Raw genomic sequence first — 17,886 nt, forward strand, 5'->3', positions numbered from 1 at the left:
TATTTTTTTCTCCTTTGATTTGTTTTCTTTTGAGATAGTCTTGCTCTGTTGCCTAGGCTGCAGTGAAGTGGCACGATCTTGGCTCACTGTAACCTCTGCCTTCCAGGTTCTAGTGATTCTCCTGCCTCAGTCTTCCAAACCATGCTTGGCTAATTTTTTTATTTTTATTTTTTTAGTAGAGATAGGGTTTCACCATGTTGGCCAGGTTGGTCTCGAACTCCTGCCCTCAAGTGATCCACTCCCTTCGGCCTCCCAAAGAGTTGGGATTGTAAGTGTGAACCGTTGCACCTGGCCTTTTTTTCTCTTTTGATAAATGTGTCCCTGAGAATTAGAAAAACAGCATACACTCAAAGTACAGAAAACAGGTACACTTTAAATACTCCTTTTCTGATAAACTCAAAAGCATTATTTTTCCTTGGTCATCTCTTCTCTGGAGGTCAGTTGCTGAGTCAATATATGATTTTATAAGATTATTAAAAACAAAATATATATATATATATACACACCCACACAAAACAGAGTAGAAAAATAATTTTTAAAATCATTCACATTTTATTTAATAAAAGCAACTGAGACATTTTCTAAAGTATATGGTATATTTGATATAAAAATTCTTCAAAATATGTACTATAGAAATTCTTCAAAATATGTACTAAAAATACAAAGTTTGTGAATCTAAGGTACAGAGAAAACTTTATACTTCAGTCACCCAAAACAACAGCTTGTGGTCTCCTCCAATTACACACAGAGGAAGAGTTCGATGCCAGGACAGGCCAGATCCAACGGCTACAGAACCCATGAGGATGGGCTATAAAATATGTGAAGAATTAAAGAAGCACAGTAAGTCCCCAAAATTAATAAATAAAAATGACTTGCAAAAATACAAAATGCATTGATAATTTATCTTTGTAGCAGAAACAAAATTTAAGAATATGCTCCCTTACAGGTGAAATACACATTATTGATATGCAGCTGGAACATGGGATACAATCCATGTATGAATAACTGGTACAATCCAGACTCCATTTTTGCAGTGTACACCAACCAAACAAGCAAAATTAACGTATTTAAATAAAGAAGAAAACATAAAAGTGACAGAAGAAATAAAAAGCTTCTTACATGAATATTGGCCAAAAAAACCTGTCGTCACTGGTAATGCAAACATCAAAAAAAAAAAAAACAAAAAACAAAAACCAAAAAACAAAACAAAACACACACACATAAAAAACAAAAACAAATGAACCACCTTTTCTTGCAATTTAAGTAGATAACAAACAGAAATGTCTTTAGTTAACAAATTACAAATTTGGGGCTATGAGTGGAAAAGTCAAAAACACAAATTAAGAAAAGCACATATGTTACAAAACATTTCCACATTACCTGAGGGTGTCCTAAATGATGAATTTGAAACTGGCTTGCCATTTTGCCAGGATAACCAGTGGTTGCAAACAGATTTTCACTAATTGTGGACCACCTATGAAACAAGGAAGCATAAAATTAAGTATCGTATCCTATAGATAACGACAAGCTTTTCCGAAGCGGGTTTTTTCTTTTTCTTTTTTTTAAGAGACAGGGTCTTGCTCTGTCACCCAGGCTGGAGTGCAGAAGTGCTAACAAAACTCACTGTAGCCTCAAATTCCTGGGCTCAGGTGATCTTTCCACCTTAGCCTCCCTAGTAGTTGGGACTACAGGTGTGTACCACGATGCCCAGGTAAGTTTTAATTTTTTTTTTTTTTTTTTGTAGCAATCGGGTCTTGCTATCTTGCCCAGGTAGATCTCAAAGGCCTGGCCTCAAGTGATCCTCCTGCCTTGGTCTCCTGAAGTGCTGGGATTATAGGTGTGAGCCATAGCACCTAGCCAGAAACAGGTTTCTTTTTGTATAAAACCAGTGATTTTAATAATCCTAAATTTGTTAATATGTCTTTACAATTAGACTGGGAATTTGAGGAAAATATTCCATTAATATTTTCTCATACTTTTAGTATTTATGAAGTGCTTATTTTGTGTCATTTCATTAAGTTCCAAAGTTACACAAGGTTAATACAATCCTTTTTTTCACAACCAAAGGGGTAACAGTGTGGTATAAGACACAAATAAGGCATCAAATACGACAGCCATTCTGCCCATTTTCCATGTTAACTGAACCCCAACTTTGTTCAGGGCACAGTGTGTCCAACCCTAGGGGATTAGACATAATTAGTTTAAGGCAGTCATAGCAACCTCCCATAAAAGGATAGGGTTCCTTCTTCTCTTCTTACTTTTTTTTGTTTAATTGTTCGGCAAATGGAGTACATCTCTTATGCCTGGAACTCTCATAGCTATGAGAAGCTATGAAGCAACAAGTCCCAAATCCTTGCCATTGAGAATAGCAGAGGGAAAGGATGAAAGGGGTCTGAGCTCTTGATGACAGTGATGAGCTGCTAAACAAGCCCCGAGATTACCTCCTCTAGACTTATAAGTACCATAGCTCATTGATTTTAAAATTGATGTACACTTGCTCATTGGTGTATATTTGTTCACACATCTCTGAAGTCAGGATATATCTTATGATCCATGGCATTCTTACATTTAGTCGAATGTATTTTCTTCTCAATAATGGTATCTCTAAGTTCTACAACTTCATTGGGGATATTTTATATCCCCAATATATTGGAATATAGCATATAATAAAATTTCACTGGTTTTAGTCTCTCATTTGGTTTTGCTGTCCCTTAAAAAGCAGAAATAATAGCTTAATGACCACACGATACAATGGAGTATTATAAAAAGAACAAGGTAGACATGTATGTTAATTTAAGTGAAAAGCAAAAACACGTTGCAGAGATACACTATCTAGCATGGTTTCATTTAACACACAATAATAAAGTTTATATACATGAGCATGGGCTCCCCTACATTTACATCCTTAACAGCACAGAACAATCAGGAAGCATAATATATTCCAAATTGTTGGGGTGGTAGTGGTGGAGTGGTTACATGTTTTTCTGTGTAAAGAAAATATTTGGAAAACCTAATCAACTCCTTGTCTAGACCAAAAGACACAATCGATGACTTAGTTGGGAAAGTAAAATAACCACTTATAAAACAATCAGGGGAAAAAAAAAAAACTCAGTGAAGAGAACTACAAAAGTATCCCAGTGGTGGCACAGCACAACGTCAAACGATCAAATCACAGCTCTGACAAAAATGGTACATTACCTGAATAAGCAGGCTCGATCCATGTGAACAGGTCTCTTATTTTGAGGATAACTAAAAGATAATATTTTGCATTTTATGAATTATGTGTTAGACTCAAGTGGGTGAACTTAAGGTTTAAACAGTATTTTCTCTTTATAGGACAGAATGTCCAATGTGTTTAAACTATAATAAATCCTAAACAAGCAATCACTTAAAACAGATGAAATACAATAAAGACATGACTTAGAACCACTGCAGGGAACCATCATGCAACAGGGTCGGTGTTTTTCTTATTTTCCAATATAAGTAAACATTGCACAGATCCAAGATTTCCTCTTTTGCACTGTCCTTTCTGGGTTACTCCCAGAGTAAATCTGGATAGCAACTTTATGTTATATAAAAATCCATAGCTCTGGCCTTCTATAGGAGAGACTTGTTTTCGCTTGACAGTGTAGTCTCAGGTATAACAGGATGGACGAGTGGATCATTTAGCAACAGTTACTGCCTGTTTTTTTTTTGTAATAGACAAACATATCAAGAAAGTACCTGGACCGAGTAATATCCCAAATTAACCAATCATTTCCTGCAACGGCTCCAACTTTGAAGGTGTTTTTTAAGCACCAGTGTGCTGACATTAATGGCACTTGTTCTGATTCAAGAGATAAAATAGCCTGTTGGGCCAAAAGATCATAAAATCGGATTGTTCCATTCTTCTCTGCAACCATTAGCTGTAAGACAGAAAAATAAAAAGAAACTCAATCACTTAACTCACTAACTATACCTGAAGTGTAAGCAGAGATTCACTGTTGTACGGTAAAATGTAAATACTTGCAATATACAGGTTGAGCATTCCTCATCTGAAAATCTGCAATGCTCCAAAAACTAAAACTTTTTGAGTGCCAACATGATGCCACAAGTGAAAAATTCCACATATAAGCACTTAACACAAACTTTGTTTCATGCACAAAATTATTTTAAAAAGTTATATAAAATTATCTTCAGGTCATGTGTATAAGGTATACATGAAATATAAGTGAATATCAAGACTTGGGTCCCATTCCCAAGATTTCTCATGTATATGCAAATATTACAAAATGCAAAAAATTCTAAAATCTGAAACTCTTCTAGTTCCAAGAATGTCAGATAAGGATCCTCAACCTATATTACAGATGGCAGATCAAATATAAAGGAAGTAAGAGGCTATGTAAAAATCTCCAGAGAATATAAAAAACCTTAGAGAAAACTGGCAGGATAAATGATTTAAGATTTGGCTGGGTGTGGTGGCTCACACCTATAATCCCAGCACTTTGGGAGGCTGAGGCAGGCAGATCACTTGAGGTCAGGAGTTTGAGATCAGCCTGGCCAACATGGTGAAACCCCGCCTACACTAAAAAAAAAAAAAAAGCTGGGTGTGGTGGCACGAGTCTGTAATCCTACATACTAAGGAGGCTGAGGCAGGAGAACTGCTTGAACCCGGGAGGCAGAGGTTGCAGTGAGCCGAGATTGCGCCACAGCACTCCAGCCGGGGCAACAAGAGCGAAACTCCATTTTTTTTTTTTTTTTTTTTTTAAAAGAAGGTTCGAGATTTGGTAGAATTTTAAGTGATGATGTATGGTCACTAAGAAGAGATCAATTTAACAATTCCTTCTGGGAAAAGTTACTTTTAAGTATGTTAGTTATGTTGTCTAGAAAGAATACCTAAGTATGTATCTCTCAAGAGAGACAGACATTTATGTGTTACGCATACTTAAGCAACTCAAGTTTGTTTCTAGAATGGAAGGCCGGGCAGCAGAGTTAAAGAGCACAGACAGGCCGCTTCCTTCACTTATAAGCTGAGTGACTGCCATGTGACTGGCAGCTTTCTCATTTCTAAAATGGAGATGGGAGGATAAGAATGGCTACAGGATTGCTGTGATTATTAAATAGTAATGTGTGTAAAGTACCTCAATGTAATGCTTGACAAATAGTAGCCACCCACTCAAAAAAATAGTAGCTATTACTTCACTACTTCCTTTATTCTAAGATACCATTGACTTAAGATGTTTAATACATTTATAAGTTTTATGTGTGAAATACTTTGTCAAATGCACAAATTAATTATAATGTAAATTCCAATTTTACAAAACAATAAAATGTGAAAAAATTTTTCTTAATCTCAAGGAAGCATGGCATTGGTACACCCATTCGTGGGAGATAAGGTATGAGATTGCTGTAAGTATCTAAGTGCATGAGTAGTTGATGCCTGAATAAAATGCTTTTCCACTCTCTACATCTCTGTCAAGTTCTTACTTTTAAACAGTGTTCTTTTAATTCTGGTTCTATTAAGTTGAAAAATCCTTGAGGGTGTAAAGTAGTAATGGTAGATTGGTAAGAATGTGGGATTTGGCATCAAAAATCCTGAGCTGTACCATTTAATCTGTTGAGTAACCTGGAGTTAGCTTTCCTATCTGTAAAATGGAGGATAATTATATCAGAGTCAAAAAGTTACTGTATCGCTAAAATGTGATTGTTCTTTAAGAATGTACTTTTGTACTTTCCTAAACACATAAAACATCATTTATTCTACTATTCATCTAACAGGCTTTTACTGAGCATCTATTTTATACACATATACGGATAGTCAATTATTCAGGGTAGTTTGTTGTTATAAAGTTGCTGCAAACACTCAATTAGTGAATACCGAACCATTAGGGAAATACACAGTTAGGTTCCCTGCCAGCCTGTGGTCACAACCTTTTTGACGACTGATCAATATGTAGCTTTTAAAAACTGTGTTTCTTTTTAAAGAGATATCTTAATATATACTGATTCATTAATATAAACCTCACCATGAACAGCGCTATAACTCATGCCTAAACAAACCTTACCTAACACATTTATTTTCTTCATAAGGCACATCACAGCCTTCTTGCACTTAGAACACTGGACAGCACTACATTACTGTGCTTGGGGATGATTTTACACAGCAAAATTTTACACAGTAAAATTACCCACAAAAAGTACAAAAATGTTAAAAATGTGGCACTAAACTGATGAGGAAAAGACACCTATTTACAGTATGAAAGCTAAAATAAGAAGCCAGAGTTCACCTTGTTCAACCTAAGCTGAGCAAGTGCACATAAGCTGACTCAAACTTTTTGTTGTTCTGTGCTCCCTGCGTATGTCTGCGACTAAGGAAGTGCTATCAGTATTGATTTTGGGGTTACAAATAAAGTTTAGTGAGGAGGGAAATTAAAAAATGCAAAATCTGTGAATAATGAAGATATACTATATACAAACATACACAAAACACTATATTAATTCCAACAGAAGTCAAAGATAAAGGATATAATCCTTGATCTCAAGAAACTTTCTATCTAGAAAAGAGAATTATGAAAAAATCGGACAATAATTTAAGGCAAAATGCTCTAGAGTACAAAAAGGAATTATTCCAGAATATAGACAAGGTTTGGAATTACAGTAGTCTTAGAAGAAGTGGAATTTGAAATTATTCTTATTAGCCAGGCGAGGTGGCAAGTGCTTGTAGTCCCAGACACTCAGGAGGCTGAGGCAGGAGGATCACTTGGGCCTGGGAAATAGAAACTGCAGTGAACTATGATTGTCCCGCTGCCTCCGGCCTGGGCCACAGAGTGAGACCCTGCCTCAAAAACAAAACAAACAGAAAACAAAAATGATTCTTTAAGAACAGGCAAATGTTAAGATAACACTAATGCTACTAACAATAAATACAATGAAGTCAATGACAAACATACAACAAAAACAAGTACAACACTGAGGTAAGAGCTTTACATGTCTGCTTTATTTAATCCCCTAAGCCACTGTAGGAGGAAATTACTATCGTTAATCCCATTTTTCAGATGAGACTGAGGCTCAAAGTGATTCATGTGACTTGTTCAAGGTATCAACCCTAGCCCATGATGGAGCCTGGATTTGAATCCAGGTCTGTTTAACTACAGTGCACACATGTTCCTTGCTACAAGGCTAGGCTGCTGAAGACTGGTGAGTGGTCTAGTGTGCTATGGTCTGGAGTGGGGAAGGATCAGAAAAGGTAAGAGAATGAGGAAGATTTACCAGGACCTAGTAAAAATATTTGATATTTTGAGAGTGACTTGAAAGATCTTGCGAATTTCAGGTATAACTTATGGACTATGGAAGGGCTAAGACTACCTGAGCCTGGTCCGAAGGTACTAGGGGCAGTAAAGCATGGTAAGCAGGTGTGCAGCCTCTATAGCCAGACTGCCTGGATGGGGCCCAGCTCTGCCTTCAGGAGCTGTAAGATCTTGGACAACTGCTTACCTTTCTGTGTTTCAGGTTCTTATCACTAAGAAGGGGCTAATAAGAGTATCTACTTGATAGGACTATTGGGAGAATGGCAGGAGTTAGTAAATATAAAGCACTTAGAACTGTTTTGGCATAAAGCAGGCACTCAACAAACACTGGCTATTACAGGTTAAAGTCAAATTAAAAACTCACTTCTAACACAAAATTTTTGTTATTTACTGTCTGTATAACTGTGCTCAATTATGACAATAAATCTTTTTTTGGGTGAAAGAACAGATAGGGTAGAAAAATTAAGTGAGTTTGGGAGTAGCTGAATCTAAAAATGGCACATGGGGAATTTTTCCTTTAGGAATTTTCAGAACTATAAACAACACCATGCACTGTGAATTTCCAAGGGGGAAATACTTTAAGTGGCATACAACATTGTCATATTTGAACCAGACTGAGTTCAAATCTGTCACTGTGTGACCTTGGGCAAAATGCTTTACCTTTTGGTGCTTTGGTTTTCTCATCTACAAAATAGAATACTAGTACTGTCCCTGTAGTGTTTTGTGGGGATTAAATGAGAATACATGTCAAGTACTTAGTACAGTTCCTGGCAAATAGAAAGCATTCAACAAATGTTGGTTGTTAAATCTATTTCATGTAGCCATTTTTTTTTTTTTTTTTTTTTTGAGATAGAGTCTCTTTCTGTTGCCCAGGCTGAAGTGCTCACTGCACCCTTGACCTCCCTGGCATGAGCAATCCTCCCACCTGAGCCTCCAGAGTAGCTGAGGCTACAGTCGAGCACCACCACACCTCGCTAATGTTTGCATTTTTAGTAGAGATGAGGTTTCACCATGTTGCCCAGGCTGGTCTCCAACTACTGAGCTCAAGTGATCCACTTGTCTCGGACTCCCAAAGTGTTGGGATTACTGGCGTGAGCCACTGCTCCCGGTCACATTTAGCTACTCTTTAACCTCTTTTTTCTTAGGGCAGAGACTGAGATGTCCTCAGATCCAATTATTTGATCCTGTGACATCCTAAATCCTTGGTCCTGTTATTAGTATGCATTGAAATCCTAGCTCCTATTGAGGCTTATTGGATTTGGGAGCTTAGTTTTTGGAGGTCTCTTGACTTTTGTATATTTTACTATTAAATTCTAGCCATTTGTTTTGTGTTTTCCTGATTTTATGGTTTTTTTTGTGGTTTATATCTCTTGGGATTTTCATAAGCATTCTATGAGATAGGTAATCAAGAACTCATCTCTCTCTTCTCTAGCTGCCTTATTTTCATCAAGGCCAAACATAAGAGGCCAACAATTCTGGGCTTGCAGAGCACTGAAACGATTGTAGAGCACTGAAAACGAATGGCAGAGCACTGAAAGCAATTGGGCTTGTTACCACTGCAATGATAGTATCAACAATGACCAGTAGCTAAAATTGACTGAGTGCTTACTATGTGCTTTTTAAAGGATTTTACACGTTAGCACATTTGATCTTATAAATCCATTTTATAAGATGAAGTGAAGATAGTAAGAGAAAGTTTAAGTAACTTGTCAGAGATCACATAGCTAGTAAGTGGTGAAACTGGGATCTGACTCCAGGCAGTTAACTGAAGAATCCACACTCTTAACCACTTCTCTGTATTCCAGGTGTCTGAGTTTAGCAGTGATAGGATGAAACTGATATTCTAAGACTCTTAGTCCAGTAGGCAAGAAGAATCAAAGAGTAAAGAGCCACAGACTTTAGAAACAAGCTAAGGCTTGGCAAGTTACTGGCGTAACTTGATGAGTTACGTGAGAACAGAAAGTGGGAGAATGCACCTTAATGAAGAGAAGAATGCTAGAGTTAGTAAAAATGAAGGAAAAATTAAAAGACCTGGAATAGTTTGTGTATAGGGAAAGAAGGAATTACAGGTGATTTTAGGATTCTGAGTTTATGTGATTTAGAACAGGGACTTTCAAACATTCTGAAGTCATGGAAACATCATAAAAGAAAGGAGATGGGGTAAGGTGAAATTTCAGTGATAAGTAGGAGAAAAACAGAAATTAAAGCATATGGAAGAAAGAGATAAAAATAACAGCAAGAAATTAAGCATTAAGATGTAAGTTTTGGGATAGAAGTTGTAATAAATGTTCTCATTTGTCATGCAGGTCATAGTTTTTACAAAGCAGTTTATTGTAGTTATATGTGGTGATATTAACATTTTGGTAGAAACTGTGACTGTGTTTTAATTTAAGTAGACTGTGTTTTAATTTAAGTAGACTGTGTTTTAATTTAAGTAGACTGCTCTTGGGGAGCAATGTAGGCTCCCCAAGAAAACAAAATTTAGGAACTGGACTCAGAAATAAACCTATCAATTTAATAAGTTAGAACATTTCACTCATGCACATATGCAGAGAATAATTCTACTGATGAAAAGACTCAATGGGCCTGAAACAAATTTCCATGAAATCCCAGGGTTCAGAGAACACACTTACACCCAGTCTGGGGATTATCTCCTCTGTGAAAGCTGTGAGAAGATTTGGTTAATCCTTCTTTATGTCATCATTCTACTTAATAGATTTTTTTATTCTAAAACTTATTTGTGTTGCTGTATTTACATGTTTTTCTCCCTTATACATCAGTATACAACTTAAGAGCAGGGACTTTATTCATTCTTTTATTCCCTATTACAATAAAGGGTACGGTGCAGTGAGAATTAACTCTGGAAGCAATTCACAAATATATGGTGAAAGAAAAGTTGGCAGAGTATAAAGAAAAAGGGAATATATATGCAAAGTTGCTCAAAAGGACTCAGATAATGTGGCTTTAAAAATCAAACTAGCATTTCAAGAAGGAGGTGATCAGCAGTGTAAAACACTGGCTGGAGAATAAGAATGAAGGAAAAGGCCATGGGATGTGTTGAAAATACCCCTGGTACCTTCTGAGAGAATAGTGGAGACTGACTGAGATTACGGTGTTAGACCAAAGGATGGGAAAAGAAGAAATGAAGTTAAAAGGTACAAGTGATGGATTCAAACATTTAGAAATAAAAGGTGTGATGAAGATAGTTTAAAATTTAAAGGGGAGGTAGAAAAAGGGAATTTTTAAGAGTAAGATCTATGGAGCTGGGAGGCATGAGTTCAAATGCCAATTCTTCCACTTACTAGCTGTGTGACCTTGGATAATTTATTTAATTTCTCTGCACCTTAGTTTCCTTAACTGTAAAATGGGGATAATCACAGTGCCTATCTCATGTTACCATGAGGACTAAATAAGCTAACATAATGAAATGCTGACTATGGACCTGTCATATTTAAGCACTACGTGCTTGTTATGATTAGTGAAACTTATCTTCTCATGCAAACTTGAGGACAGAACAGAGTCGACAGAGAACAAGCATAAAGATGGCCAGTGTGGTGGCTCACAACTGTAGTCCCAGCAATTTGGGAGGCTGAGGAGGGCAGATCGCTTGAGACAAGGAGTTTGAAACCAGCTTGGGTAACATGGTAAAACTCTGTCTCTACAAAAAATACAAAAATTAGCTGGGTGTAGTGGTGCATGCCTGTAGTCCCAGCACCTCGGGAGGCTGAGACGGGAGGATCACCTGAGTCCGGAACACGAAGGTTGCAGTGAATGACGAATGCTAGAGTTACTGGAAATGAAATATCCAGCATGGTCCCAAGTTGGCCATGCTTGGTAACTACCAGATTAAAGGTCAGTTGGTTGTGCCACTGCACTCCAGCATGGGTGACAGCCAGGCTCTGTCTCAAAAAAAAAAAAAAAAAAAAGAAGTATGAAGACATTAGAGGACTGTGGGAGTCTAAAGAACTGCCATGAACTTTAGAGAACAGATGAAGAATTAACTTTAAGAAAGATGACTGTAGTAACTTCTCAGATTCTAGGGAAACATACAAAATAACTACAGTGATGATGAAGAGAAGATACTGGCAAATGAGAAAATTCTTGTTTAATGGCTCCTATCTTCCCAATGAATCAGCATCAAGGGTAGTTGATAATAAGAACTTGTAGTATATTTTTAGTATTTTAGAAAGCTCTATCTTGAATAGGAATTGAACACTACTGTAGCTAAGACAAATTTGCCTTCGTCCACTAATGTTTGTTCACACTAGGGCTCACAAGGGTGGATGATGTAACTTAAAAAAAAAAAAAAAAAACTGCCTACTGGCCAGGTATGGTGGCTCATGCCTGTAGTCCCAGCACTTTGTGAGGCTGATGTGAGTGGATCATCTGAGCTCAGGAGTTTGAGAGCACCCTGGGTAACATGGCAAAACCCCAGCCCTACCAAAAATACAAAAAAATTAGCCAGGTGTGGTGGTACGTGCCTATAGTCCCAGCCACTTGGGAGGCTGAGGTGAGAGGATTGCTTGAGTCTGGGAGGCAGAGGCTGCAATGAGCCAAGATCACACCACTGCACTCCAACGTGGGTGACAGAGACCCTGTTTAAAAAAACAAAAGCAAAAACAAAAGAAAAACCAAAACAAAAAAAATCCCTGCCTACTGCTACTAGATTGTTGGAACACCAGTTTTTACAATGAAATCCACTAAAGGTCAGGAAAAGTGTAGTTTGAATAAATGCCAATTATGGATGATGGCTGCCAAATAAAAATCTTAACAATTATAGAGAAACTTCTACAGTACAGGTTTCTAGACTGACCCAAATACGTTTTTGCTGATTAGTACAATCCAAATGCATTTGTGCTGATTAGTACTCTCTGAGATGGGAAAAATCATTGATCTTTCTCCTCGATGTATGTGATGTCTTATATCTCTATATGTCTTTTCAATTTGATAAGAGAGTTAAATTATAAACAATAACCTTAAAAGTCTCCTCAGGATGCCAGCATACACTCATGCCAGGAGAATGTAGAACAAAATGAGCTGTTTGCACGCCTTCCAAGTTCCAAATCCTAATAGAAGAATAACAGTATAATGTTAATTGTTCTTGATATATCATTACTAAAAAATTAAATTTCCATGAATTTATTCAAAGGTATTAACTACAGATTATAAGACAGACATTTGAATTTAATGTATATCTTTTAAAGAAAATTATAATACCACTTTTAAATAATATGAAAGTAGTATGAAGAATTTAAATTATACCATACTCAATCATGGACAAAAGAGTAACACACATTTTCCCTCTCATTCATCTATCACAGCAACACTGTTACATGGTAATCAAATTAAATTATTTGCATACTCTTTATTTTGTGGGCAAAATCTTGAGGTTTCTAGGTCACTAATCAGGTTGACTACCTCAGTAGTCATTTCAATTGACGATAATTACTACTGAAGTGCTTACAAACACACACACATGCACGCTGAGTATTTTTATTTTCAAAACAACATACAAAGAAGCTAATATGAAGTTATGTAAATGTAGCAACATGGCCATCTTCCATATTGTTTATTCCTTCTACCTTTAGGATTCCAACCCAGTGGCTACTTCCTATTTATACCTTTTGTAATTTGGCTTATTTTTTCAGTTTTCTCTCCCCAAGCTGGCCATGGTTGACGATTAAAGCTGGGTTGAAAGAAGAGGCATTTGGTTCTTGCTGTTCTCTCTTTCCTCAATAGTAACAAATTCACAGTAATAAGGAACAGGTTACTCACCAACATGGCTCTCCACTTCAATTGCTTTACCATCGCAGAGGGAGATCAAGACTCAGAAACCTCAGTCATGGCACTATGTTGTGAGAATGCTATCCCTCACCCACTGCTCATTCTCCATACTCAGCCACTGTTACCTTGCACTGGCACAGAGTGTGGCACAGAGTACAGCAGGTGACAGAAGTCGGTGGGAGGCTGGCAAAGTGCACATATAATTCTGATCCTTAAGAACTGAACTTGACTGAGTAACATGGCTCATGCCTGTAACCCCAGCACTTTGGGAGGCTGAGACAGAAGGATCACTTGAGCCCAGGAGTTCAAGACCAGCCTGGCAAATACAGTGAAACTTCGTCTCTACAAAACACACAAGAATTGGCCAGGCGCAGTAGTGCACACCTGTAGCCCCAGCTATTACTTGGGAGGCTGAAATGGCAGGCTGACGTGGGAGGATTGCTTGAGCACAGGAGGTGGAGGCTGCAGTGTGCCACGTTTGCACCTCTGCACTCTAGCCTGGGTGACAGAGACCCTGTCTCAAAACAACAACAGCAACAGCAAAAAACCAACAATAAAAAAAGAACTGAACTCATTCATTGGAATTTTTCTTCTAGGTTTTATAGTTCATATCTCATTAGAGACCAATAAAACAGGTTTAGCCAATTTCAGGAATTTATTTTCAACGTGTAGGCAAAAATTTATTTCACAGAAAGCAGAATATACATTGGACAATGCTACTATTCTGTGCCAAAACACATTACTTCAAATACTCTTCTTCCTGGTAGAAATTATTGGGTCCCTGAATATTAAAATATCATAGTTACATATAAACGAACATAGATGTTTTTCAAAATGATTATCTTAATGATTAAACAATTTAGAAGCATACTGTTCTCTTGCCAAATCAATACTTTTCATCTGTATTTATTATACAAGAGAAACAACTACAATTTAATTGAAGAGAGAAATCACATTTAGCAAGGCTTTATGCAACTGTGTTTCACTCCCCACGATGAATTATATTATTAATTATGGCAACTGATTAAGTATTTCTTCTCTATTGCCTTCTGCAAAATAAAGTGTTGCGCTAGCATATATTTTACCATTATTGAAATAGTAGGAATTTGTCTTGAAAATTCAGCAAGTCACATAAGAGGATGGTTTAAAACCTCCATTCTTTTGATCTTATTCTAATATGTATTTGTTTTGTTGGCTATTATATAAATTGAGTAAATACATTCCAAAATATTTCCATGATTTTTTCTTCCAAATGAAGGAAACAAAAGAGGTAGAAAATATGGATAAAAATATTAAATAAAAACTGGTCAGTTAATGAAGTGTATTCCTGTCCAATGAACCAAAGTTTTACCTAATTTTTTTTTTTTTTTTTTGAGACGGAGTCTTGCTCTGTCGCCCAGGCTGGAGTGCAGTGGCCTGATCTTGGCTCACTGCAAGCTCCACCTCCCGGGTTCATGCCATTTTCCTGCCTCAGCCTCCGGAGTAGCTGAGACTACAGGTGCCCGCCACCACGCCTGGCTAATTTTTTTGTATTTTCAGTAGAGATGGGATTTCACCGTGTTAGCCAGGATGGTCTCGATCTCCTGACCTCGTGATCCACCCGCCTCAGCCTCCCAAAGTGCTGGGATTACAGGCGTGAGCCACCGCGCCCGTCCTAATTTTTAACCAGTATTTTATCCTGAACAAACCCTGACATTTAAGAAAACAAACAAACAAAAACCTGACTTAAAAATGAGACTAGTTTTCAAGGGATTGGGATAAAATGATTTATGGTTTATAATTATATGCTTATTCAATAATTCTTAGTGGTTACACAATCCAAGTACTAAGTATGTAAAATACAACAAACTGGGCTGAATCTAGTTATCCTAACTAAATTAGCTACAGATGGGACAATTTAAGTTGTTAAGTCTTATTTTCCTTTTTGATAGATTCCTTAATTAAGCCCTTCTTAAATCGTTTTGTGGAGCTCAGCTCATTTTTCTGTGTCTTTACTATATACCTTATCCAGTTACTATTACTTACATGAGATAGTCACTTCTTTGGATAAAATTTTTGAAGTATACCATATATAATAAAAGTACACAAATCTTAAATGTACAATTCGAAGAGAAGACACTCAAAAAGAATGGCACCTAAATCAAGAAACAGAGTATTTCCAAGACTCCAAAAGTTGTCTTGTGCTCCCTTTCCAGTCATACTTCCTTGCTGTCTCACAAAAGGTACCCACTCTTCTGACTTCAAATGTTAGTGCTTACTTTTGCCTATTTTTGAACATCATAAAAATGATGTCCATATTCATATGTTACGTGTTTTCTTGGTCTGACTTCTTTTACTCATCATTAGGTTTTGTGAGATTTACCACCATTTGTTGCATGTTGTTGTAATTTGTCTTTTCTTAATGCCTTATACATTCTTCAATTAATTCAGTACACAACAACGTATATATTCATTCTACTCCTGACAGACATTTAGGTTGTTTCCAATTTTTGGTCATCACCAAGAATGCTGCTATAAGCCTTCTTGCACATGTCTTTTAATGAATATAGATACCCACATACGATCACATACACACACACACACTTGCTGGGTATATACCTAGGCATGGAATTGCTGGATCACAGCTTACAAATATATTCAACTTTAGCAGGTAGTTATCATCAAATAGCTTTCCAAGTTGGCTGCACCTCATATTTCCTTTTCCCCTCTCATATTCAATTACCAGTGGAAAAAGTCAAAACTTTCTCTCATTCTCTGACAAAAACAGTCTTAAACAATTATCTGTATGAATGGCAATAGGTACAGCTTTTCAAGTGGTCTTATTTTGTAAGGTAGATTTCTCAACTCATCTTTTTTTTTGCATTTTACTTTCATGTATCTATGTATGGACAAATGTGCCTAAGTTTTACAATGTGGTAAACACAGTCTACAGTAGAATCTCTCTGAACTGACTCTGACAGATTTTTTTTCCCTCTATAGAAGTGACAAGAATGAGAGGGCTATTTTCTAATATGCCCACATGTGCATTTGTTATATGTGTACGAAGAGGGAATATAGCTTCTTTGCTTAGCAAACCACTGGTTGTATGTGATGTAGACCCATGCTTATTAACGTAATTACATAATCTTATATAAACTGACAAAATATGAATGTGAAAGCTATTTCAATGAAACCAAGTCAGTGCCAACTAAAGGTAAGTTTCTAAAAGAGAAAAAAAAAAACCTCACTCAAATTAGGTATGTGTGACAGTTTGAAAAGATTAAATAATAAAAATAAAAATCTAGATGTATTCTGAATTAAGACTGCTTTTCTAAGTGTTATTTTCATTGAAGACATTGTATTTTGGTTGTGGTTCATGTCAAAAAAGTGGTCCCAAGGCAATCAATGGACTCATAACCTAAGAGAAAAAGCACTGGCCTAATGACTGGCGAATGGTTTTTAATACACATGGGTCGTATATTAAAATAAGGCAGTAGGCATTCTTTTAAAATGATTTCTTGAGTTTATTGACTTTTTGTTATCTAAGAAACTTTTGGTCTAGACCACGTCAGACAACAGGATTTCTACTATAAAAGAAAAAATTCAAAATCTGAAAATTCAGGTTTTAACATTTCCAAAATTATTACTATTGCAAAGTCAGTTATAACCACAGAAGCACACTTTTCAGGAAAGTGGTGCATCACAGAAAGAGAAATGCTTTAAAAGCTCACAGCCGGCCGGGCGCTGTGGCTCACACCTGTAATTCCAGCACTTTGTGGGGCTGAGGCAGGCAGATCACCTGAGGTCAGGAGTTCGAGACCAGCCTGACCAATATGGTGAAACCCTGTCTCTACTAAAAATACAAAAATTAGCTGGGCATGCTGGTGGGCGCCTGTAATCCCAACTACTCGGGAGGCTGAGGCAGGAGAATTGCTTGAATCTGGGAGGCAGAGGTTGCAGTAAGCTGAGATTTCGCCACTGTACTCTAGCCCAGGAAACAGAGTGAGACTGTCTCAAAAAAAAAACCAAAAACCAAAAAAAACCCCACAGCCTTCATAATACACATAATCAAGCATATGAAAAGATGACAGACCACTTATCAAAGTATAAAAGTACATAATAAATGTTAACAGGTTTAATTACCTTAGACAAAACCTAGGATTTATATTAATATACATATGTACATATTTAAATGTTTGCAAGGGAAATTTAAAAGGAAAAGCTTTTATGGCAAAGTTATGTGCTGCCATATTAAGATGCCAATACAGATCAAATCAAATGGGAACTAGGTAAATAAAGCATCACTCCTCAAGTGAAATAAAATGACAGTTTTCATCCAATTTGAACTATAATTATATAAACATCCCCATCCCTCTTAACATTGTGGTCCTAAATAGAACTCTTAGATTTAGCTGTAAAATGATGGGATAGAGAGCTATCCAGATCTAAGATTATGAATTATGATTATTTTACTTTTAGTATTTTATTGCTATAATTATTGCTCCATTTCAGGCCGAGTGCTTTTCAGCAGAACATTAAGTATCTCTACCATATGGTATTTAAATGTTATTGTCCCATTTAATTAATAAAAAGGTCCCATAAATTGGGTGTTGGCATACTGGGGATATCCTAGATATTCTCAAAGGTCTTTTAAATGGACATTAGTAAAGAAAGATGTTCTGTCTGAGGATTCAAAAGGAAATTTCCTGGGTAATAATCTGTTTAATTGTTCATTCTCCATTTTTAACATTTTTGGCAGCTCATTGTTTGCTAGTGAATTCACTGCAGAAGGGAATTTCTACTACCAAATGGTTTTTAACAACACAAAAGAAGGAAC

At 36.6% G+C, this 17,886-nt stretch overlaps 1 protein-coding gene across 3 annotated transcripts in view; it reads right to left on the bottom strand.

Moving 5' to 3' along the window:
* Nucleotides 1-529: 529 nt before the first annotated feature.
* The window catches only part of NUP37 (nucleoporin 37), a 46,855-nt gene continuing 29,498 nt past the window's right edge, over nt 530-17,886 (bottom strand). For all 3 annotated transcript variants that reach the window (XM_010381292.2, XM_030939642.1, XM_030939641.1), the window contains 5 exons: nt 12,262-12,352; nt 3,724-3,905; nt 3,199-3,249; nt 1,381-1,474; nt 530-808 (listed from right to left, as the gene is read on the bottom strand). In XM_010381292.2, coding sequence (XP_010379594.1) covers nt 695-808; nt 1,381-1,474; nt 3,199-3,249; nt 3,724-3,905; nt 12,262-12,352 — 532 coding nt within the window. In that variant the 3' untranslated portion in view covers nt 530-694. The remainder of the gene's footprint in view (nt 809-1,380; nt 1,475-3,198; nt 3,250-3,723; nt 3,906-12,261; nt 12,353-17,886) is intronic.

The sequence above is a fragment of the Rhinopithecus roxellana genome, chromosome 10, assembly GCF_007565055.1.
Source record: "Rhinopithecus roxellana isolate Shanxi Qingling chromosome 10, ASM756505v1, whole genome shotgun sequence".
In the NCBI taxonomy this organism is placed as follows: Eukaryota; Metazoa; Chordata; class Mammalia; order Primates; family Cercopithecidae; genus Rhinopithecus; species Rhinopithecus roxellana.